General features: G+C 42.5%; 1 protein-coding gene and 1 pseudogene across 1 annotated transcript; one reads left to right on the top strand and one right to left on the bottom strand.

The window, feature by feature from the left end:
• Positions 1-236: 236 nt before the first annotated feature.
• Positions 237-12315, bottom strand: LOC139391748 (general transcription factor IIH, polypeptide 4). Its single transcript, XM_071139257.1, has 14 exons — positions 12134-12315; positions 11812-11930; positions 9969-10073; positions 9692-9823; positions 9279-9464; positions 8805-8913; positions 8623-8691; positions 8318-8401; positions 5457-5613; positions 4822-4952; positions 4123-4170; positions 3589-3667; positions 1875-1936; positions 237-736 (listed from the first exon to the last, which is right to left on the bottom strand). Exons 2-14 carry the CDS (start codon positions 11925-11927, stop codon positions 626-628), a joined length of 1389 nt encoding a protein of 462 aa, XP_070995358.1. The 5' UTR covers positions 11928-11930; positions 12134-12315; the 3' UTR covers positions 237-625.
• On the top strand, positions 12233-23811 carry LOC139391611 (spliceosome RNA helicase DDX39B-like; annotated as a pseudogene).
• The last annotated feature ends 725 nt before the right edge of the window (positions 23812-24536 follow it).

Below are 24536 nucleotides of genomic sequence, written 5' to 3' on the forward strand. Positions count from 1 at the left end.
AATGCTTGTAATAAAATAAAGTGTTATTTTTTATTTTACTAGGCAAGTCAGTTAAGAACAAATTCTTATCTACAATGACGGACTAAGAACAGTCTGCCAGTCTTCATGTAATCTATTGTCAGCTCGGGGATTCGATCTAGCAACCTTTCGGTTACTGGCCCAACTCTCTAACCACTAGGCTACCTGCCGCTACCTTCTGCCCCGTATTGCATAAGTATTGCAGACTAAGTCATACATTTCTTTAAATCATTTTATTTGCCCACCAACCCAAAAGGAGACAATGGCAATATCACCAACAAAAACAGAGACAAAGCAATTGCTTTCTCCATTTTGTCCTACCCAGCACCAGTCACTGTAGCCTGGGTGCCAGTTTTACCTTGCCAACTCCTTACAGAATTACCATGTTTGGCTTGACAATGACAAAGTAGGTAAGAGCGCAAACAGATCTGGCACCAGGCTACAGCCATTGCGCTGCTGTGTCCAATTCAAGATCCAGTACAGTATATCCAGAACTCTCCATATACCTTCAACCGTCACCTCTAAGGAAGACAAAAAAAAGTCCTTTCATGTAAAAAATACAATAAAATAAAAAAATCCTTGTTCTTCTCTTCTTCCCCCTCTGTTATCAAGTGTGACTCTTCTGTCGTTTCCAGAACCTCTTGACTTCGCCGTGTCCCTGCGGTGACACCACAATCACCCTGTGAGCCACATTCTGCCACACCAGACAGCCCAGGCCCTGGAGAATGAACGACAGAGAGACAGAGAGAGACAGACAGACAGAGAGACAGAGAGACAGAGAGTAAATACATTGTAAATACAACCCATATTTGTGCTTATATATTTTCCCTTTTGTACTTTAACCATTTGTACATCGTTACAACACTGTGTGTGTGTGTGTATATATATATATATACACACATACATACACATATATATATATATATATATACACATACACACACACACACAATATTACATTTATTCTTTTAGTCTTTATTCTTTTGGAACTTCTGAGAGTAATGTTTACTGTTCATTTTTATTGTTTATTTCACTTTTGTATATTATCTACTTCACTTGCTTTGGCAATGTTAACATGTTTCCCACGCCAAGGCGGCCCCTTGAACTGAATTGAGAGAGGGGGTTTAAGAAATAAGACAGAGGTAGTATCCCAAATAGCACCATATTCACTATGTAGGTGACAGGGTGCTATTCGGGATGCACTCAGAGGCAGTAGCCTGTGTGTCTGTGCTGAAGCAATATAAAGTAACCTAGATTGTACTGAGAGACAATAGATTACATGAAGAGAAGGTCAGACAAGCAGTTGCTACATGTGACAGGGCCTGCAGATGTTAGGCTGATCATGCTAATGGAATTCTACCCTTGTTGAACTACAACCTACAACTACAAAGTTCAAATAGTCAGAGGATGTATAGAAGATTGTAGCAAGGCTAATTTAAGGGTGCACAGTTAATGTCAGATCATGTAATGAGAAAGCGGGATACTTAGTCACTTGCACATTGTAGTCATTTAGCAGATGGTCTTATACAGAGCGACTTACAGAAGCCATTAGGGTGAAGTGCCTTGCTCAAGGGCATGTCAACAGATTTTTAACCTAGTCGGCTTAGGGATTCAAACCAGCTTGGTTACTGGCCCAACGTTAGGCTACCTGCTCTGGCATCGATGACCATAAATCCTGCTCCCCTAAGAAAGCAGCGGTATTGTCCCCGTCTCTAGACCCCCCCCCCCCCCCCAAGGTCCTAGGTTGTAATTACACCTCTGATCTCATGTTGCTCCCATGACAATAATGTTCAACGGTGAGTTCATTGACAGAGAGAGAGGGAGAGATAGAGAGAAAATAAAACAAGATATCTGACCTGAGCTCTGTCCCGCAACACCTCAAAGTCAGCCTGGGAGAGGAACTGGTTATACAGCACTCCTGAGATGGACAGAGACACAGAGAGACAGACAGAGAGGTAGACAGGGAGGGAAGTAGAGAGAGGAGAGAGAATGAAAAGGTACAGATAGCTTATAGGCAAGGTTAAAGGTGCAGCCCACATCAATACTCTATCACCGATTACAACACATCTGAGAGCAGAGGTTCCAACAGACACATCACACACACATCACATCACACATCACACACACAGCCTGTATTGACAGATTGCAATCCTACAGAGACAGGCCACCTTGTCAGTCATCCTACTATGGGAAGAAAATGAAACCCAAAAGAAATCAATCAGCTTTGTAAGTCCTCGCGGAGTAGCTAGAGGACAACGCAGGAGAAAGTAGAGGTCACCGATTATGATTTTTCAACGCCGATACCGATTATTGGAGGACCAAAAAAAAAACGATACCGATTAAAATCGGTTTTGTAATAATGACAATTACAACCATACTGAATGAAGAATTGTAACTTAATATGAGACTATAATATAAAAATAAATTTAGTCTCAAATAATGAAACATGTTCAATTTGGTTTAAATAATGCAAAAACAGTGTCGGAGAAGAAAGTAAAAGTGCAATATGTGCCATGTAAAAAACCTACCGTTTAAGTTCCTTGCTCAGAACATGAGAACATATGAAAGATGGTGGTTCCTTTTAACATGAGACTTCAATATTCCCAGGTAAGAAGTTTTAGGTTGTAGTTATTATAGGACTATTTCTCTCTATACCATTTGTATTTAATATACCTTTGACTATTGGATGTTCTTATAGGTACTTTAGTATTGCCAGCCTAATCTCGGGAGTAGATAGGCTTGAAGTCAAACAGCGCAATGCTTGAAGCACAGCGAAGAACTGATGGCAAATGCACTAAAGTGCTGTTTGAATGAATGCTTACGAGCCTGCTGCTGCTGCCTACCACCGCTCAGTCAGACTGCTCTATCTCATATCAAATCATAGACTTAATTATAATATAATACCACACAGAAATAAGAGCCTTGGGTCATTAATATGGTCAAATCTGTAAACGATCATTTTGAAAACAAGACATTATTCGTTCAGGGAAATACGGAACGGTTCCGTATTTTATCTAACGGGTGGCATCCCTAAGTCTAAATATTCCTGTTACATTGTACAACCTTCAATGTTATGTCATAACATTTTGTCGGTTAAACTGACAGTGACACTGTTTTGACTTAACCGGCCATGAAAAAACTAAATGTTTCTATGCAGAAAAAAAACCCTGGGAGTGCTGATCCAGGATCAGTTTAGCCTTTCAGATCAAACTGAATAGTATTAACATGGATAGAGGGGACCTGATCCTAGATAAGCACTCCTACTCTGAACCACTTGATACATACTGGTTTCATTTCAAAGCACTGAAGTCTTGCCTGGCCTGTTTTTCCCCCCAGCAACTGAATTCCTATCAACGGCACGTCTCACATGGTTCTTACCAGAGATCAGAGACACTGGGTGAGAGAGTGTGACCTCACCAACCATTAGGTGGGACGGACATAATTCATCACAATGACAAAAGAGAAACCTTCTCATGAAAACTTGTATTAAAACACAACACACACACACACACACACACACACACACACACACACACACACACACACACACACACACACACACACCCTCACCCTCAGAAAACTGTAGTCGATCTCTCTCCAGCTCCCATAGTCTGATCTGGTCTGTGATGGTGGGGGGCAGCACTGGGTTCTGAGAGACACAGAGAGAGTAGGTAGGAGTAGGCTTTGTCCCAAATGGCTATTCACTATGTTGTGTACTACTTTAGACCAGGGTCCATAGGGAATAGGGCCCATAGGGAATAGGGCTCTGGTCAAAAGTAGTGCACTATATAGGAAATAGCGTTCTATTTGGACCAAAACCTTAGACTGACATGGTAATGTCAGGATGAAATAGGAGTAATGAACCTCCAGCATGGGAGTCAAACAGGTCAGTCAGATATTACTGTAATCAACAGAACACAGAGAGGAGGAAGAGGCAAGAGAATGAGGGGGCGAGAGAAAGACAGCATGAGACAGAGAGAGGGAGACCGAGAGGGACAAAGAGTGACAGACAGCGACAGAGAGCGCGAGACGGACAGAGAGCGCGAGACGGACAGAGAGCGCGAGACGGACAGAGAGCGCGAGCAGATTGATATTTGGAGGTACCTGTTTGAGCATGACAGGATGTGCTCTGGTCCTTAGAAAGTGGAGAATCTGAAAAGCACAAAAACTAGACCGTAAAAACTTAAAACCCACACAACATAAGAAGCACCAATCCACCAAGTCATGTGCAGTATAACAATCAACTAAAACACACACAGACTGAAAGAGACAGAAAACATACATACTTTCCCAAACAGCTCAACCATGTATAACAGTGAGTACCAGAACTCCAATATACTGAACAGAGACATCCATTAACACAAAACCTGACAAACTCCAAGCTGCCATTATGTTGTTCAGTAGTGTAAAGTAACCTGCCTACCTGCCGCGAGGAGTGCCTACCTGCCGCGAGGAGTGCCTACCTGCCGCGAGGAGTGCCTACCTGCTGTGAGGAGTGTCTACCTGCTGTGAGGAGTGCCTACCTGCCGCGAGGAGTGCCTACCTGCCGCGAGGAGTGTCTACCTGCTGTGAGGAGTGCCTACCTGCTGTGAGGAGTGCCTACCTGCTGTGAGGAGTGCCTACCTGCCGCGAGGAGTGCCTACCTGCCGCGAGGAGTGTCTACCTGCTGTGAGGAGTGCCTACCTGCTGTGAGGAGTGTCTACCTGCTGTGAGGAGTGTCTACCTGCTGTGAGGAGTGTCTACCTGCTGTGAGGAGTGTCTACCTGCTGCGAGGAGTGTCTACCTGCTGGGAGGAGTGCCTACCTGTTGTGCGGTGATGCCGTTAGCGATGGCTTGCTGTACTGACTCCCTGGTAACCTGGGCTACCACCACGTTAGGGAAGCGATAGAGACACTCACTAAACAGAGCCACCAAAGCGATCTGCAGCTCAGAGTCTGAGGAGGAGAAGACAGGTGAATAACGTAACACTAATTCACTACCACCTGGATATGAGAATGAGCCAATCAGAAAACACTTCAACTAAACGAACAGTAGGTAGCAGTTATCTGACAGACAGGAGATAAATAACTAAATGAATTAGTCAACATTATGCTTCCGTTTAAAATATATTAATAACATAAATTACTGTATCTATGTATAAATACCGTGATTCAAACAAGTGTCAACACATTATTTTAAGTGACAGAAATTAAATAAGTTAACAGACTATTCAATACCACCTGGAAATTAGTAATAAATTAAATACTACAATCTCAAACAATGAGAGAGGGATTTACACACAGGAATGAATCCTAAATTGAGATCAACACAGAGAAGTCAGAGTTGAGGCGTAAATCTTGAAATTGGTCAATGGGAGATCTGACTGAAAACTTGAGTTCCTCTGGTTTCTGTGGTCCACACTGTCAGACTGCAGAGCTAGACCTTCCAACGGTACATACTGGTATAAGCATAGAGCCGATAGTTGGTTTCCACGACGATGAAACCTGAATCTCCAGTCCCTGGGGCAGCGCCCATAGCGGTGGAGGAAGAATTGGCGGAGACGCCAGCAGACAGAGTGATGGCCAGCCTGGTGGGGTAGTACCTTCTAGACTTCCTCTGAGGAGACCAGAGAGAGAGAGAGAGGGTAGAGGGTACAAGAGCAGGGGTGATAAGGACAGTGAGAGGAGATAACATGTTATTAGTGTCTGTCCATGTTATTAGTGTCTGTCCATGTTATTAGTGTCTGTCCTTGTTAGTAGTGTCTGTCCTTGTTAGTAGTGTCTGTCCATGTTATTAGTGTCTGTCCATGTTATTAGTGTCTGTCCATGTTATTAGTGTCTGTCCATGTTATTAGTGTCTGTCCATGTTATTAGTGTCTGTCCATGTTATTAGTGTCTGCCCATGTTTGTAGTGTCTGCCCATGTTATTAGTGTCTGCCCATGTTATTAGTGTCTGCCCATGTTATTAGTGTCTGCCCGTGTTATTAGTGTCTGCCCGTGTTATTAGTGTCTGCCCGTGTTATTAGTGTCTGCCCATGTTATTAGTGTCTGCCCATGTTATTAGTGTCTGTCCATGTTATTAGTGTCTGTCCATGTTATTAGTGTCTGTCCATGTTATTAGTGTCTGTCCATGTTATTAGTGTCTGCCCATGTTATTAGTGTCTGCCCATGTTATTAGTGTCTGTCCATGTTATTAGTGTCTGTCCATGTTATTAGTGTCTGTCCATGTTATTAGTGTCTGCCCATGTTATTAGTGTCTGCCCATGTTATTAGTGTCTGCCCATGTTATTAGTGTCTGCCCATGTTATTAGTGTCTGTCCATGTTATTAGTGTCTGTCCATGTTATTAGTGTCTGCCCATGTTATTAGTGTCTGTCCATGTTATTAGTGTCTGCCCATGTTATTAGTGTCTGTCCATGTTATTAGTGTCTGTCCATGTTATTAGTGTCTGTCCATGTTATTAGTGTCTGTCCATGTTATTAGTGTCTGTCCATGTTATTAGTGTCTGTCCATGTTATTAGTGTCTGTCCATGTTATTAGTGTCTGCCCATGTTATTAGTGTCTGCCCATGTTATTAGTGTCTGTCCATGTTATTAGTGTCTGTCCATGTTATTAGTGTCTGTCCATGTTATTAGTGTCTGTCCATGTTATTAGTGTCTGTCCATGTTATTAGTGTCTGTCCATGTTATTAGTGTCTGCCCATGTTATTAGTGTCTGCCCATGTTATTAGTGTCTGTCCATGTTATTAGTGTCTGTCCTAACATCTTGCTCTTCCACCATATTTTTGGGGGTTTGTTTATTTGATAGCACGTACAAAAAAAATACAAAAATAAATACATTCTACAAGCTTTAACACGGAGAAGGTATTTGCGATTAGTTTGAAAACAGCATTACAGCGCTCCCGAGTGGCACAGCGGTCTAAGGCACTGCATCGCAGTGCTAGAGGCGTCACTACAGACACCCTGGTTCGATTCTAGGCTGTATCACAACCGGCCGTGATTGGGCGTCCCATAGGGCGGCGCACAATTGGCCCAGCGTCGTCCGGGTTTGGCCGGTGTAGGCCGTCATTGTGAAATAAGAATTTGTTCTTAACTGACTTGCCTAGTTTAAAAAAATTAAAAATTAAAAAAAATAATAAAAAATAAAATATGCAGAGGTTTTATCGTCCTCTCAGCAATTCTTTCTTATTTACAATGGTCCCTCACATAAGCCTTTAAAATGCTATGACACTCTGTGGAGAGTGGGCCTGGGAGTGTTTAGGTTACTGTAAACTTGGTATCGTTTGATTGGTCAATGGGGGTTGGTTTTGGGTTAAAAGGTTAACCCCTTCAGATGTTATGAAATGTCTTTTGTTCTCTCTCTCTGTTATCCTGGTTCCAGTTCATGGAGGAAGGTTGTATGATCCAGTCTCATTTCCTCGGCTTCTTGGCCCAGTAAGCCTCTCTTTGTTCCTGCTTTGTCCTGTAAGTTAACTTTAGGATCTATATGGTTGGAATAATATGGTACAATATGGAATAATATGGTATAATATGGAATAATATGGTACAATATGGAATAATATGGAATAATATGGTATAATATGGAATAATATGGTATAATATGGTATAATATGGAATAATATGGTATAATATGGTATAATATGGAATAATATGGTATAATATGGAATAATATGGTATAATATGGAATAATATGGTATAATATGGAATAATATGGAATAATATGGTATAATATGGAATAATATGGAATAATATGGAATAATATGGTATAATATGGAATAATATGGAATAATATGGAATAATATGGTATAATATGGTATAATATGGAATAATATGGTATAATATGGAATAATATGGTATAATATGGAATAATATGGTATAATATGGTATAATATGGTATAATATGGTATAATATGGTATAATATGGAATAATATGGTATAATATGGTATAATATGGAATAATATGGTATAATATGGTATAATATGGAATAATATAGCCTTGTAATGATAGTTAATGCTTTGTATAACTTAAGCTTTATGCCTTTGTATGTGAATCCATTAATTTTACAAAGTAATTAAATATTGTTTTTTTATATAGATAATTCTCAAACCAATTCTTGCTAGTCAACGTCAACTCGTTGCCTAATGCTTGCTTGTATATTTAAAAATTATGTTTATGGAGTCAGAGAAACATTTTAATAGGCTAATTGCTTAGTCTTATTACGAATCACATGTGAGGTATTCATTTATATATACACACACGCCAAATACTACTGTCCACTACAAATTGTAGCTACTTTGCTAATTCTCCTTCACCATATCTCACCTTTCTCTGGAAGACAAGGCCGAACTCCCTCAGGTGCTGTAGAAAGGTGAGCAGAGATTCACTCATCCCCTCCACTGAGTAGTCCTGGGGCACAGGACAAGGGTGACAACATCAGTCGATAAGAGAATATAAACAGAATATTCCATGATCTGATAATCCAAAGTGACTACGAAATATTTTTGACATGACCGACACGACATCACGTCCATACGGTGTAGAAATCAATCAGTGGTTGAAGTTGAGTGTTCTGCATGGAATGCAGGTAAGTCGCCAGGCAGCTGAAATTTCAGTACTACAAGACTCACCCTGCCTAGAGTCGAGAAACTGAGCTGGAACAAGAAGGACAGAATCTCCACCAAGTCCATTCCACGAGTCTGAAAGATGAGAAGGACAAGAAAGAGCACATAATACTGGGAGAGAAGTCTGTCTGTGCGCCTCTGTGCGCCTCTGTGCGCCTCTGTGCGCCTCTGTGCGCCTGACGACCTACCTGTGCCGTGTTGAGATACTGTAGGGTGAAGTACCAGAGCTGAGAGGCTGTGTCCAGGAGGAGGAACTGGAAACCAGCTGAGGTGATACAGGGAGCATCTCCAGCCTCACTGGAGGAGGGGAAGAGGTGTAGGATACATGAGAAAGAGGATAGAAAAGAGAGGAACAGAGGGATTTAGAGAGGAACAGAGGGATTTAGAGAGGAACAGAGGGATTTAGAGAGGAACAGAGGGATTTAGAAATAATATTGTGGTGGGGTAAAAAATATATATATATATATATATATATATATATATATATATATATATATATACATACATGGAAAACAGAACAATTGAAAGTGAAAATCCCAAACACATTAACACAAAAATAATGTAGGTAAAAATAGTGACAAAAAATACAAAATGACAAGAAACAAAGAGTGTATGTGTTTAACATTGACTTCATAGCGGTCCCTCAGTGTGGTGGTACCTACGTTCTCATGAGGCCAGCCTGAATGAGGAGCTGGGACAGGTCCTGGCTGACTGCAGCACTGGGACAGCCCACCATGAAGTGGAGAACCACCTCCCAGCGCTCCAAAGCATACTTATCCAGACTCTCCACGTCACGGGCATGTCTGTCAGGACCAAGACTGTCACCCTGGTCTGCCCACGACTTACCCCTGAGAGGAGGAGGAGGAGAGAGAGGAGGAAGAGGACGTGGTGGAAGATGAGGTGGTAGTGGAAGAGTAGGTAGTGGAGGAGGAGGAGGTGGAGGAACAGGAAGGGGAGGAGCCTTATGAAAGACATGTTCACCAAATTTTAGCTTTGGTAGTTCTACTGCTAGCATATTAAACCCCAATATGTATTGTAGATACTAAATACCTTACAAATGAAAGAGTTGACTTACCCTCCTAATAATGCTATTCTCAGGTTGTCTTTGAATACGGGGTTCAGAATGTTTCCCTGCAGGCCTCCCTGCAGCTGCTGGCTGTGCCATAGTCTGAGACCAGACAGCACAGAGACACACTGATCATGGTCCCTGAAGGAAAAGAAGAAAATCAGGCAATTTTAGAACACAAACTACAGAAACTGAAGGTTTACTGACAGTCATTTAACAACCTGGCAGTTGATTGAATTTACAGCATTGGACAGGTACTACGTATGATTCAGATTCATAGACTTACTTTTCACTGTCTTTTTTCACCCAAAGAGCCACCGCGGCCTGAGGAAGGGGTTGGTCTAGAAACAGCATTCGCATGACATAATTCTTGGCCAATGGGGGGAGCTCTCTGTCAAGCAAGGAAACAAGCAGATAACTGACTCCCTGATTTACCTTTGCATGTGAGTCCAGTAATACCCAAAATACCTACAGTCATGTATGTAAACTCAGCAAAAAAAGAAACGTCCTCTCACTGTCAACTGTGTGTATTTACAGCAAACTTAACATGTGTAAATATTTGTATGAACATAAGATTCAACAACTGAGACATAAACTGAACAAGTTCCACAGACATGTGACAAACAGAAATGGAATAATGTGTCCCTGAACAAAGGGGAGGGGGGGTCAAAATCAAAAGTAACAGTCAATGCAGCTGGTGGCCACACCAGATACTAAGTACTGCAGTGCATCTCCTCCTCATGGACTGCACCAGATTTACCAGTTCTTGCTATGAGATGTTACCCCACTCTTCCACCAAGGCACCTGCAAGTTCCCAGACATTTTTGGGGGGGAATGGCCATAGCCCTCACCCTCCGAGCCAACAGGTCCCAGACGTGCTCAATGGGATTGAGATTCGGGCTATTCGCTGGCCATGGCAGAACACCGACATTCCTGTCTTGCAGGAAATCACATACAGAATTTGCAGTATGGCTGGTGGCATTGTTATGCTGGAGGGTCATGTCAGGATGAGCCTGCAGGAAGGGTACCACATGAGGGAGGAGGATGTCTTCCCTGTAACACACAGCGTTGAGAATGCCTACAATGACAACAAGCTCAGTCCGATGATGCTGTGACACACCGCCCCAGACCATGACGGACCCTCACCTCGATCCCACTCCAGAGTACAGGCCTCGGTGTAACGCTCATTCCTTCGACTATAAAACGCAAATCGGACCATCACCCCTGGTGAGACAAAACCGCGACTCGTCAGAGAAGAGCACTTTTTGCCAATCCTGTCTGGTCCAGTGACAGTGGGTCCATAGGTGACGTTGTTGCCGGTGATGTCTGGTGAGGACCTGCCTTACAACAGGCCTACAAGCCCTCAGTCCAGCCTCTCTCAGCCTATTGCGGAAAGTCTGAGCACTGATGGAGGGATTGTGCGTACCTGGTGTAACTCAGGTAGTTGTTGTTGCCATCCTGTACCAGTCCCACAGGTGTGATGTTCGGATGTACCGATCCAGTACAGGTGTTGTTACACGTGGTCTGCCTGTCTCCCTGCAGCGCTATCTTGGGCGTCTCACAGTATGAACATTGCAATTTATTTCCCTGGCCACATCTGCAGTCCTCATGCCTCCTTGCAGCATGCCTAAGGCACGTTCACGCAGATGAGCAGGGACCCTGGGCATCTTTCTTTTGGTGTTTTTCAGAGTCAGTAGAAAGGCCTCTTTAGTGTCCTACATTTTCATATCTGTGACCTTAATTGCCTACCGTCTGTTAGTGTCTTAACAACCGTTCCACAGGTGCATGTTCATTAATTGTTTATGGTTTATTGAACAAGCATGGGAAACAGTGTTTAAACCATTTATAATGAAGATCTGTGAAGTTATTTTGATTTTTAATTATCTTTGAAAGACGGTCCTGAAAAAGGGACGTTTCTTTTTTTTTGCTGAGTTTAGATGTTACAAGGTGAGAAAAAAAAAAGTGTAGACAACCTGTGTTCTGTTCCATATATGTCATTAAATAATAGCACACGGTATTATGTACATTACAGGTCAATTGTGTACTAAACCATAGCAAATAGCAGGACTTGTACATGCCATATTTTACAGTTACTTTAACAGTATTGTTTAAATGGACTGATCCTGTACCTGTAGACAGCCAGACATGTGGCCGGATGATTGTACAAGCGGTCTAAGATCTCAGGACTCAACTCTTTCAGATACTCATGGAGGTTCTTGCATTGTAACTGAACGCGCAGCTTCATCTTCTACAGACGACACAAACATGTTTAAAAAAAAGATGCAAAATGACAACTATAATAAGAATTAAATGTGTTTCTTCTATGGCTAACATAATGACACAATCTGAAGAATACAAGCTTAGCTAGCAAGCTAACGAGGATGGAATGGAGCGTTTTAAAGTGAGACAGAAAGTGTAATCAACCATGTACATCGTCATTGTATTGTTTACCTTATGGTTGGGTATCGGAAAGGTCCAGAATAATTCCTATAAACTAATAAATTCAGAAATGTTCAGCATCTTCATTTTCTCAGCAAGTGAATAGAAGCCATGTTGGATGATCACGTGATTCAGACATCCAGAAGGAGCGTTCTGATTGGCGCAACTCCTTTTGCTGCGGTCAACGCCACAGTGAAATGTAAATGTAGTCTTTTATTTTTGATAAATAAAAATTACAATAATTGCTCATTTATACATTTGTAAACATGAAGTAGGTTGTTTAGATAAATTCACTGTCATTACCTGACAGCGTTGGCTAAATGTAGAAGGGAAAGGATAAAAGCAACACGAAACATGTTAAAAAGACATGTTTTAAATGCAAAAATCACACTTGAAAAATCAGTATTCGAATCTCATTCAAAATCCTGCGGCTGCAATCCAACTGATGTGGCAAAGGCATTAAAATGCTTAGCACCGCAGAGCGGTTAGCCTAAGCCTCATTACGAGTAATGAAGGGCAATGAATAGCATAACAATTGTGTTTTCGCCAATACGATCTCAAGTTCGCATTACATTGATCAAACGCATTCTTGTTTACAGACGAAAGAAAGGAGAAGAATATTGAAGGAGGTCCAGGAGAATGGGGAAGCATCTCAATCTCTTCTCAGGGGTCCCTTTTCTCTTTATCTGTACAAATCAAATCAGAAAAAGTAGCATATCCACTCGCTCACGAGTAAACATTTAGAATATGTACAGTTTATTGGGTAAGTGCTCGTTACATTGTGGTGCAGGACAACATCAAATGGAATAGATTGATGAATCTGGAGGTGAGAACGGCTCAGAATATCCTTGGTGAATTGGTGTTTTGAGTGAGATGTAACAGGTGTGTACATTCTACATTACCTGTAGAAGACAGCCTGTCCTTCATCTGCATATCTCATTTGTCTGGTGTGATAAACCATCCCTTCTTTATTGCAGTGCCTTTCAATCTTGAGTTTGAGGAGGTCAGAGAGAAGACATCGATACAGTGGAATTCAAATCTGAGCACGGAGGTCCGGACCACTGCTGGTTTTCTGTTCTACCTGATAATTAAAAATGTGTCCCCGATTAGAGGGGATGAATGAAAATCAGAAGTGGAACTGTCTTTGGGGTCCAGCTTTGAATACACCTGCAGTAGTGTACTATTACACTAAAATGTCTCATTTGGTAGTTTATTGATCGCTTTAGGAACTTTATAGGTGAATTCTTACCACAGCCGCCATGAATTCCCCCCACCAGTTAGGAGTCCTCCACCTCCACAGCAGCAGTGGACAGTTCTAGAGGGTTAAAGACAACTAAAGACTTGACCTCTTGACCTGTAAAATACACACACAAAAAAAACCTGTTATATCAAGGGTCCCATACTTATGATGACAAAGGAGACAATATTGTGACGACTACTTGTTTGTCTTTGTGAGAATAATTATTTAGCCAGGGGTGTATTCATTAGTCGGATTCCGTTGCAAAACGCTTATTCTGTTGCAAAATATTTAGCAGCTTTATGGGACTAATGAATACATCCCTGATCCTAGATCTGTTTGTGCCGATGACACATATATACATACACATATACATATATATACACACATATACACATATATATATATATACATGCATACATATTTATATACATATACACATATATATATATATATACATGCATACATATTTATATACATATACACACATATACACATATATATATATATACATACATATATTTATATATACACACATATACACATATATATATATATACATGCATACATATTTTTATTTTATTTATTTTACCTTTATTTAACTAGGCAAGTCAGTTAAGAACCAATTCTTGTTTTCAATGACGGCCAAGGAACAGTGGGTTAACTGCCTGTTCTTGTCAGCTCGGGGATTTGAACTTGCAAAGGCATTTTGTATTTATTCTGTAATGATTTAATACAATGAAATGTTGTTTAAATGCTGAAAACGTTGTCCCTATCAGCCTAAAGGTTCGCTCCAAATGCGAGTATTCTATTTCTTTGTAGGCTTGAAATAATAGAAATAATATAGCCTAAATAATTCATTTAGGCTCCTTGTCTGGCTCCTGACCTATTTAGTATTTATATGCTGTTTAATATGACGTAGCCTATTTTCATGATTATTCAAATACATTTTATTCAAATCCGTATGGTTTGGTTTCAATACCTGTGAGCGCAGAGCGGTATTTCCAACCAAAATGGTATCCAAGAGATCATCAGACTCTGGGGAAGTAGATAAAGGGCTTCATTGCCAAAATCCTGAAGTATCCCTTTACGCATCTTGCACTATGATGGGCGCATTTCATGTCTGTATAAGATGGAAGTGTCTCCTTGTCATGTACTGACAGGTTGATGGGGCCAACCGACAGGACATGTTTATCTCTCCCCACCTTCCTCTTTCCCCTGGCAGGACATGTTTATTTCACTCTCTCTCTCTCTCTCTCTCTCCCGGCAGGACATGTTTATCTCACACTCTCTCTCTCTCTCTCTCTCTCTCTCTCTCTCTCTCTCTCCCGGCAGGACATGTTTATCTCACTCTCTCTCTCTCTCTCCCGGCAGGACATGTTTATCTCACTCTCTCTCTCTCTCTCCTGGCAGGACATGTTTATCTCACTCTCTCTCTCTCTCTCCCGGCAGGACATGTTTATCTCACTCTCTCTCTCTCTCTCCCCGCAGGACATGTTTATCTCTCTCTCTCTCCCGGCAGGACATGTTTATCTCACTCTCTCTCTCTCTCTCTCTCTCTCTCCCGGCAGGACATGTTTATCTCACTCTCTCTCTCTCTCTCCCGGCAGGACATGTTTATCTCACTCTCTCTCTCTCTCTCCCGGCAGGACATGTTTATCTCACTCTCTCTCTCTCTCTCCCGGCAGGACATGGAGATGATGTGGATGCGGTGGGACATCGGTCAGGAGGGGATATTCTGTCCATTAAGAAGGAGCGTTTGAAGGGATCCTTTGTGTCCATCCATTCCTCTGGATTTAGAGACTTCCTGCTGAAGCCAGAACTGCTGAGGGCTATAGTGGACTGTGGCTTTGAGCATCTCTCTGAGGGTGAGTAGAACCAGACGGTTGTAGTCTCTACGGGCTTTTAAAACACAACACACTGGGGTATTCATTAGTGCACCGCGAAGCAAGACGTTTTGCAACGAAAACTAGCAGTTCTTATTAGGCAAGTTCAGGTCAGTTCCTTCCCGTTTCGTATCGTTTGGTTCCTAGTGAAGGCATTCCTGTTGAAGAGCTGCAGGGGTCAGCCATTCACTGGCTAATACAATAAGCCTACACTGAAATCTTCAAACCACAGTGCCATTAATCATATAAACTGTCAAACTATAATCTGCAAGCGATCAGGAAGTAATAGCATCAATGATTTTCCTTGAAGGGATACTTCAGGCATCCTAGCAGATACCCATAGACTTCTAGTCCTTGTGCTAATGCTAGTTAGCATTGACTCGTGACTCTAGCAGATACCCATAGACTTCTAGTCCTTGTGCTAATGCTAGTTAGCATTGACTTGTGACTCTAGCAGATACCCATAGACTTCTAGTCCTTGTGCTAATGCTAGTTAGCATTGACTCGTGAAACTACCTCTAACTTCCTTCATACTCAACACAGAGATATAAAAATGGTATCCACAAGTTCACCTGACTCTGGGGAAGTAGATCATCCCAAGTATCCCTTTTTAAGGTGTTTTTGATTTGAATCACTTAGTTTATAATTAGGTAATAATTACCGTATCATATAATTTATACATTAGACATCTATTTTAGTAATTTCTAATAACTATTTTTCTTTTAGTTCAGTATGAGTGCATCCCCCACAGACGATCCTGGTTGTGGATGTGCTGTGCCAGGCCAAGTCTGGTATGTTGTTCTGGCCACCCTACAGCAGCTGGAGCCTGTCACTAGACTGGTAATGTCTCTGCCTCTCCCCCTCCCTCTCTCTCTCCCCCTCCCTCCCCCCCTCCCTCTCTGTCTCTCTGCCTCTCCCTCCCTCTCTGTCTCTCTGCCTCTCCCTCCCTTTCTGTCTCTCTGCCTTTCCCTCCCTCTCTGTCTCTCTGCCTCTCCCTCCCTTTCTGTCTCTCTGCCTCTCTGTCTCTCTGCCTCTCCCTCCCTCTCTGTCTCTCTGCCTCTCCCTCCCTCTCTGCCTCTCTCTCCATCTCTGTCTCTCTGCCTCTCCCTCCCTCTCTGTCTCTCTGTCTTTCCCTCCCTCTCTGTCTCTCTGCCTCGCTCTCTCTCCCCCTCCCTTTCTGCCTCTCCCTCCCTTTCTGCCTCTCTCTCTCTCTCTCTCCATATGTCTGTCTGTCACTCGTTGTCATCTGGACTGTTTATAGAACTAGTGTTGTTGTTGTCGTCTGGACTGTTTGTAGAACTAGTGTTGTTGTTGTCATCTGGACTGTTTATAGAGAGCTAGTGTTGTTGTTGTTGTCATCTGGACTGTTTGTAGAACTAGTGTTGTTGTTGTCATCTGGACTGTTTATAGAACTAGTGTTGTTGTTGTCATCTGGACTGTTTATAGAACTAGTGTTGTTGTTGTCATCTGGACTGTTTATAGAACTAGTGTTGTTGTTGTCATCTGTACTGTTTATAGAGCTAGTGTTGTTGTTGTCATTGTCTCGGTCCGTCAGCCCATTAGTATATGTGAAGTACTAAGCTTTCTAATGAATTAAACTACCCACCTTGGCCACTTCTCTCTTTGTTTAGGTGTCCTGTGCTGGTGACGTGTCACACCTGAGAGCTGGCGTTTCAGATCAACAAGGAGTCTTGAGAGATTCTCCATGCCGACTATCAAGGTATACAATGTTTATCTACACCCTTTAAAACCTTAAGTCTTGATAAGAGCTGCAGTGTTTCAGTAAAAAAGCAGAAGCTGACCCAAACTTCACATCGTTGGTAGAGGTGCCGGCTAACGGAATAGCAAACTGTTTTAAAATAAAGACTTGTTTTTAAAGCGCGCTGTTTCGCCACCGCTGCGCTCCCCGAGTGGTCCATCTCAGTGAGGCGTCACTACAGACCCTGGTTCGATTCCAGGCTGTATCACAGTGGTCTAAGGCTGCATCTCAGTGAGGCGTCACTACAGACCCTGGTTCGATTCCAGGCTGTATCACAGTGGTCTAAGGCTGCATCTCAGTGAGGCGTCACTACAGACCCTGGTTCGAATCCAGGCTGTATCACAGTGGTCTAAGGCTGCATCTCAGTGAGGCGTCACTACAGACCCTGGTTCGAATCCAGGCTGTATCACAGTGGTCTAAGGCTGCATCTCAGTGAGGCGTCACTACAGACCCTGGTTCGAATCCAGGCTGTATCACAGTGGTTTAAGGCTCTGCATCTCAGTGCTAGAGGCGTCACTACAGACCCTGGTTCGATTCCAGGCTGTATCACAGTGATCTAAGGCTCTGCATCTCAGTGCTGGAGGCGTCACTACAGACCCTGGTTCGATTCCAGGCTGCATCACAGTGGTCTAAGGCTTTGCATCTCAGTGCTAGAGGCGTCACTATAGACCCTGGTTCGATTCCAGGCTGTATCACAGTGGTCTAAGGCTGCATCTCAGTGAGGCGTAACTACAGACCCTGGTTCGATTCCAGGCTGTATCACAGTGGTCTAAGGCTCTGCATCTCAGTGAGGCGTCACTACAGACATCCAGGCTGTAATCACAACCGGCTGTGATTGGGAGTCCCATAGGGCGGCGCACAATTGGCCCAGCATCGTCCGGGTTAGGGTTTGGTCGGGGTGGACCGTCATTGTAAATAAGAATTTGCTCTTAACTTATTTGCCTAGTTAAAATTAAAATAAACACTGTTTTTCTCTCACCAGGGGGCAATGTTCTTTGGTGGCCTGTCTATAAAGAAGATTGAGGAGGTGTTGAAGAGGGAGTGTCCCCATGTGGTGGTGGGGTCGCCAGGGTGAATCCTTGCCCTGATCCGCAACAAGACCCTCAATCTACCACACATCAAACACTTCATCCTGGACGAGTGTGACAAGATGCTGGAGCAACTTGATGCATCTGATCTCCTCACAGTATCTGAATGACACTCAGAAAAAGACGCGGGGTGTATTTACTAGGAACCAAATGGAAGCAAACCGTCCGAAATGGAGAGGGACCTACCTACCTGAACTTGTCCAATTAGGAACTTTCGTTTTTGTTGCAAAAAACATGTTTCTACAGTTTGCTACGCAGTGCACTAATGAATACACCCCTGATTAATCAGCAGCATCCATTATTTACTCAGCTATAGTGAGTGAAAACTGACTTCTCCCATCTCTTTCTTTCCGTTCCCTCAGACATGCGCAGAGACGTCCAAGAGATACTCCGTCTGAACCGCCAGTGAGAAACAGGTCATGATGTTCAGCGAAGAGATCCGCATAGAGATCCGCCCCATCTGCCGAAAGTTCATGCAAGATGTAATTACACCTCCTCTCCTCCTGTATCCACCACGTCTCTCTCTCCCCGCCACACCTCCACCCATCCCCCCTGCCTGGTGGAACGAGGGGTGAGGGGTGCCCCTACGGCCGCCTGAGTCTGATATGAGTGATAAAGTGATGTCTTTCTATATGCCAAACAGACCCACCTCTGTAAGGGAAGTGCCAGCCCATTGACATAGTTCTATGTCTAACTCAGTACAATAATAACTTACGGTCACTAGTGTAGTGGCTAACCTTTCACCAACATGTCATGCATTGCGTTAATGGGATCTCAGTTATTGACTGGCTTATGTTGTTTGTCTTTCTTAACTTCATGGCGATGTTGAACGCTGTCCGGCAGGCGCAAATAGGTCCAGTTTTCAGTCTGTACGCTACGAATCGAACCTCCCTGATGTCACGATGCTTTCGTTCAAAAGCAGTTAAATAAACTTGTAATCTAGCCGAGCAAAAGCAATATGTCACGACTCCTAATCTTCCACCTTTTTTTTTATTTATGAAGGAAACTGCTTTACCAGCCTGGCATGAGTGTGTACGTTCTGCTCCGAGCTGCTCGTAACAACTCCCCCAGCTCACTGCCCTGTAGTTAAGAGAGGACTCTCCCTGGAGCTGGAACCACTCAAACGACAGGCACATCTCTCTGAGGAGAGAAAGACACATTTAAGCAAATATAAATTATCTCAAAGAACCTCAGTCAAACAAAATAAAACGAGCAACTAGAGAAATGAGGAGGAAGACTTGACAAGCACCGAGTTCTGGAGAGTAAATGAAGTGGACGCTGCCTGGCTCTCTGGGCCGCTGCAGTTCATTAGTTTCCCAACAAAGTGGTAAAAAAAGAGCAGTGAAATTGCCTGGGTCCGCCGAGTCGATCCAAAATGCCCCATTACCTCTGTCAGCTAGTCTGCTTTTAAATGGAATTGAGGTAACTGTCTGGAGATGGCTAGATGACTGTCTCACAAGGGAAAATGGCCGCTATTCTGTCCTTAAGCTGCTACCCAAGCATCAGGACAGCTTGGTAATAAATCACAGATTGAACCTTGTCACAACCCACTGTTCAGACAGAAGGGGTCACAACCCACCGTCCAGACAGAAGGGGTCACAACCCACCGTCCAGACAGAAGGGGTCACAACCCACCGTCCAGACAGAAGGGGTCACAACCCACTGTCCAGACAGAGGCGGTCACAACCCACCGTCCAGACAGAAGGGGTCACAACCCACCGCCCAGACAGAAGGGGTCACAACCCACCGTCCAGACAGAAGGGGTCACAACCCATAGCAGTTATTAATTCAGACCCATAACCATTCAGATGATGATAGACTATAGCAGTTATTAATTCAGACCCATAACCAATCAGATGGTGGTAGCCTATAGCAGTTATTTATTCAGACCCATAACCAATCAGATGGTGGTAGACTATAGCAGTTATTAATTCAGACCCATAACCATTCAGATGGTGGTAGACTATAGCAGTTATTAATTCAGACCCATAACCAATCAGATGGTGGTAGCCTATAGCAGTTATTTATTCAGACCCATAACCAATCAGATGGTGGTAGACTATAGCAGTTATTAATTCAGACCCATAACCATTCAGATGGTGGTAGACTATAGCAGTTATTAATTCAGACCCATAACCAATCAGATGGTGGTAGCCTATAGCAGTTATTTATTCAGACCCATAACCAATCAGATGGTGGTAGCCTATAGCAGTTATTAATTCAGACCCATAACCATTCAGATGGTGGTAGACTATAGCAGTTATTAATTCAGACCCATAACCAATCAGATGGTGGTAGCCTATAGCAGTTATTTATTCAGACCCATAACCAATCAGATGGTGGTAGACTATAGCAGTTATTAATTCAGACCCATAACCATTCAGATGGTGGTAGACTATAGCAGTTATTAATTCAGACCCATAACCAATCAGATGGTGGTAGCCTATAGCAGTTATTTATTCAGACCCATAACCAATCAGATGGTGGTAGCCTATAGCAGTTATTAATTCAGACCCATAACCATTCAGATGGTGGTAGACTATAGCAGTTATTAATTCAGACCCATAACCAATCTGATGGTGGTAGACTATAGCAGTTATTAATTCAGACCCATAACCATTCAGATGGTGGTAGACTATAGCAGTTATTAATTCAGACCCATAACCAATCAGATGGTGGTAGACTATAGCAGTTATTAATTCAGACCCATAACCAATCAGATGGTGGTAGACTATAGCAGTTATTAATTCAGACCCATAACCAATCAGATGGTGGTAGACTATAGCAGTTATTAATTCAGACCCATAACCAATCAGATGGTGGTAGACTATAGCAGTTATTAATTCAGACCCATAACCAATCAATCTTCGTGAAGTTTTAGTATTATATTATTTTAAGTTTAGCATTATATTATTCAAGAATGTCATTAGAATGATGAAGATATGGACAACAAAACGTATTTAATTTAACTGTTGAAAGCGAGCAAGTAATGAAGCAAAATAGAGAGAGAAAGAGGAGGTAGGCTAATAACATTAGGGAACATATTATGAAAGGTATATCTGAGTCAGCCTACTAATTATACAAATAGGGCCCTATTATATTTCAAAATATAATTTGCTAGCCTATACTAGCCTATACTAGCCTATGCTAGCCTATTCTAGCCTATGCTAGCCTATGCTAGCCTATACTAGCCTATACTAGCCTATGCTAGCCTATGCTAGCCTATACTAGCCTATGCTAGCCTATACTAGCCTATGCTAGCAAATGCTAGCCTATACTAGCCTATGCTAGCAAATGCTAGCCTATACTAGCCTATGATAGCCTATACTAGCCCATACTAGCCTATGCTAGCCTATACTAGCCTATACTTGTAACTCTGTAGGCCGCATATGCTGCACCAGTATCGCAGTTTCTCTCCCAGCTTTATAATGGTTTGAACGATGTGAGTAATTCCAGTCCATATGATACAGTATAATACAGTACAGTAATACAGTTCACACTAAAAGAAGAGGAGCCTACTGGAGCTAGTTTCATTGATTTACCCAGGAGAGCATACAGCTAGCTACATCTATGGGCTTTTATGTTTTTCTGTCGTGGTGTAATGTCCAGGATTATGACACAATCATTTGGGCTTAAAATGTCTTTAATGTAGGGCTCATTAAATGTCTTGTAGGGCTCATCAGGCTCAGGTAGCATTAGACTTGAATGTTCGATCAAAGCTCTAATCAAATCCAGACATAGGTATATGTATAGGCTTTATAATGCTTTTGAATGACACTTCCTGTTTTGGCAGGAAATACTGAGAGAAAGGGCCTGTAAGTAAAGCATTTCAACGCAAGGTCTACCATTGTTTTATTCTGCGCATTTGACAATTAAAGTTTTTCATTTTATTTTATTCTCAGGAGTGAACATTTTGTAAAATACTGGGAAAATATTCAACCATAACACACACACACTAACGAAGCAGCATCTTCAAACGGGTTTGAGGACAGTTCGGATTCTAAAATTAACAATATAATTCTAACTATATGCTGAAAAAATATATAAACGCAACATGCAACAATTTCAACGGGTTTTTCCTGAGTTACAGCTCATATAAGGAAATCAGTCAATTTAAATAGGCCTTAATCTATGGATTTCACATGGTTGGGCCTGGGAGGGCATAGGACTACCCACTTGAGAGCCAGGCCCAACCACTGGGGAGCCAGGCCCAACCGCTGGGGAGCCAGGCCCAACCGCTGGGGAGCCAGGCAAGCAGAAGGAGTTTTTCCCCACAAAAGGACTTTATTACTGACAGAAATACTCCTCAGCAGCCTCCCCTCTCCCCTCTGACGATCCCCAGGCGAAGAAGCCGGATGATGAGGTCGTGGTCTGCGGTTGTGAGGCCGGTTGGACGTGCTGCCATATTCTCTATAACAACGTTGGAGGCGGCTTATGGTAGATAAATTAACATTCCATTACTTGGCAACAGCTCTGGTGGACGTTCCTGCAGTCAGCATGCCAATTGCACGTGCTTTCAAAACTTGAGACATCTGTGGCATTGTTTTGTGACAAAACTGCACATTTTAGAGAGGCCTTTTATTGTCCCCAGCACAAGGTGCGCCTGTGTAATGATCTTGCTGTTTAATCAGCTTCTTGATATGCCACATGAATTATCTCGATAAAGGAGAAATGCTCACTAACAGGGATGTAAACAAATTTGTGCATAAAATTTGAGAGAAATACACTTTTTGTGTGTATGGGACATTTATGGAGTATTTTATTTCAGCTCATGAAACACGGGACCAACACTTCACATGTTACGTTGATATTTTTTGTTCAGTATATATGGGTCGGCAGGTAGCCTAGCAGTAAAGAGGGTTGGGCCTGTAACCGAAAGGTGACTACATGAAAAATCAGCCGATGTGCCCTTAAGCAAGGCACTTAACCTGGACAAGAACGTCTGCTAAATGGAAAACATGTAAATGTTCAAAAACAATGTATCAAATTGGTTGCATATTGAAAGCCAATTGATTACAGTATGTAATAAAGTTAAGGTTAATCTATATTAAATGTATATTGATGACTTCTATCTATGTAGTAGTAGTGCCTCATAGTAAATTATGTCTGTGATTTAATCACATAGCACATCTAACTGGCAGAGACTGTTCCATCATTGTTAAAATTAGGCACAGCTGCTACCAGAGAGACAGGACCAAATTAGTGGCTAAATGAATGTGTTTGTATGTTATGATGATGAATCGATCTTATTTCAAGTGGAGCAGCCATAGTGATTCCAATGAAGCCTTTTTTGTTTTGTTACGATGATGAATTGATCCTTGTCTCATCGCTGCAACTCCCCAACGGGTTCGGGAGGCGAAGGTCGAGTCATGCGTCGCCCGAAACATGAACCGCCAAACCGCGCTTTTTAACACCCGCTCGCTTAACCCGGAAGCCAGCCGCAACAATGTGTTGGAGGAAACACCTTTCAACTGACGACCGAGGTCAGCCTGCAGCCACCCGGCCGGCCACAAGGAGTCGCTAGAGCGAGATGCGCCAATTAAAGCCACCCACCCTAACCCCGATCTCACCCTGCTCCGCCCAGCCGATGGAAATCTTTGTTGATGATGAGACCAAGCTGACTCTCCACGGGCTGCAGCAATGAGAAACTGAAGGACAAGGAGAAGAACAGTTAGCTCTTTGATCTCCTCAACGTGCTGGAGTTCAACCAGGTACTGTAATTCAATCATGATGTTCCAGAGGCACATACTGTAGCAGGAGAAACTGGGGATGTTTTTTTACAGCTAACTGGGGAAGTTTTTACATGCAAATTCAGTGTGAAGCCAGTGTCTGAGTTCAGCCAGGTACTGTGTTTCATGTTCCACCGTGGTACATAACAGGGAAACAAAAATGCTGACTAGACGAGTAAAGTTTTGAAAATGCAGTACGTGTGTAGTGAAATGTGTTGTTGTTTCCTGGTGGTGATCCCTGGTCCAGTGTGTGATATTATTATATATTATAGATGGTGATCTCTGGTCCAGTGTGTGATATTATAGATGGTGATCTCTGGTCCAGTGTGTGATATTATAGATGGTGATCTCTGGTCCAGTGTGTGATATTATTATATATTATAGATGGTGATCTCTGGTCCAGTGTGTGATATTATTATATATTATAGATGGTGATCTCTGGCCCAGTGTGTGATATTATTATATATTATAGATGGTGATCTCTGGTCCAGTGTGTGATATTATTATATATTATAGATGGTGATCTCTGGTCCAGTGTGTGATATTATAGATGGTGATCCCTGGTCCAGTGTGTGATATTATTATATATTATAGATGGTGATCTCTGGTCCAGTGTGTGATATTATTATATATTATAGATGGTGATCTCTGGTCCAGTGTGTGATATTATTATATATTATAGATGGTGATCTCTGGTCCAGTGTGTGATATTATTA

Source organism: Oncorhynchus clarkii, chromosome 32 (assembly GCF_045791955.1).
Source record: "Oncorhynchus clarkii lewisi isolate Uvic-CL-2024 chromosome 32, UVic_Ocla_1.0, whole genome shotgun sequence".
Taxonomy (NCBI): Eukaryota; Metazoa; Chordata; class Actinopteri; order Salmoniformes; family Salmonidae; genus Oncorhynchus; species Oncorhynchus clarkii.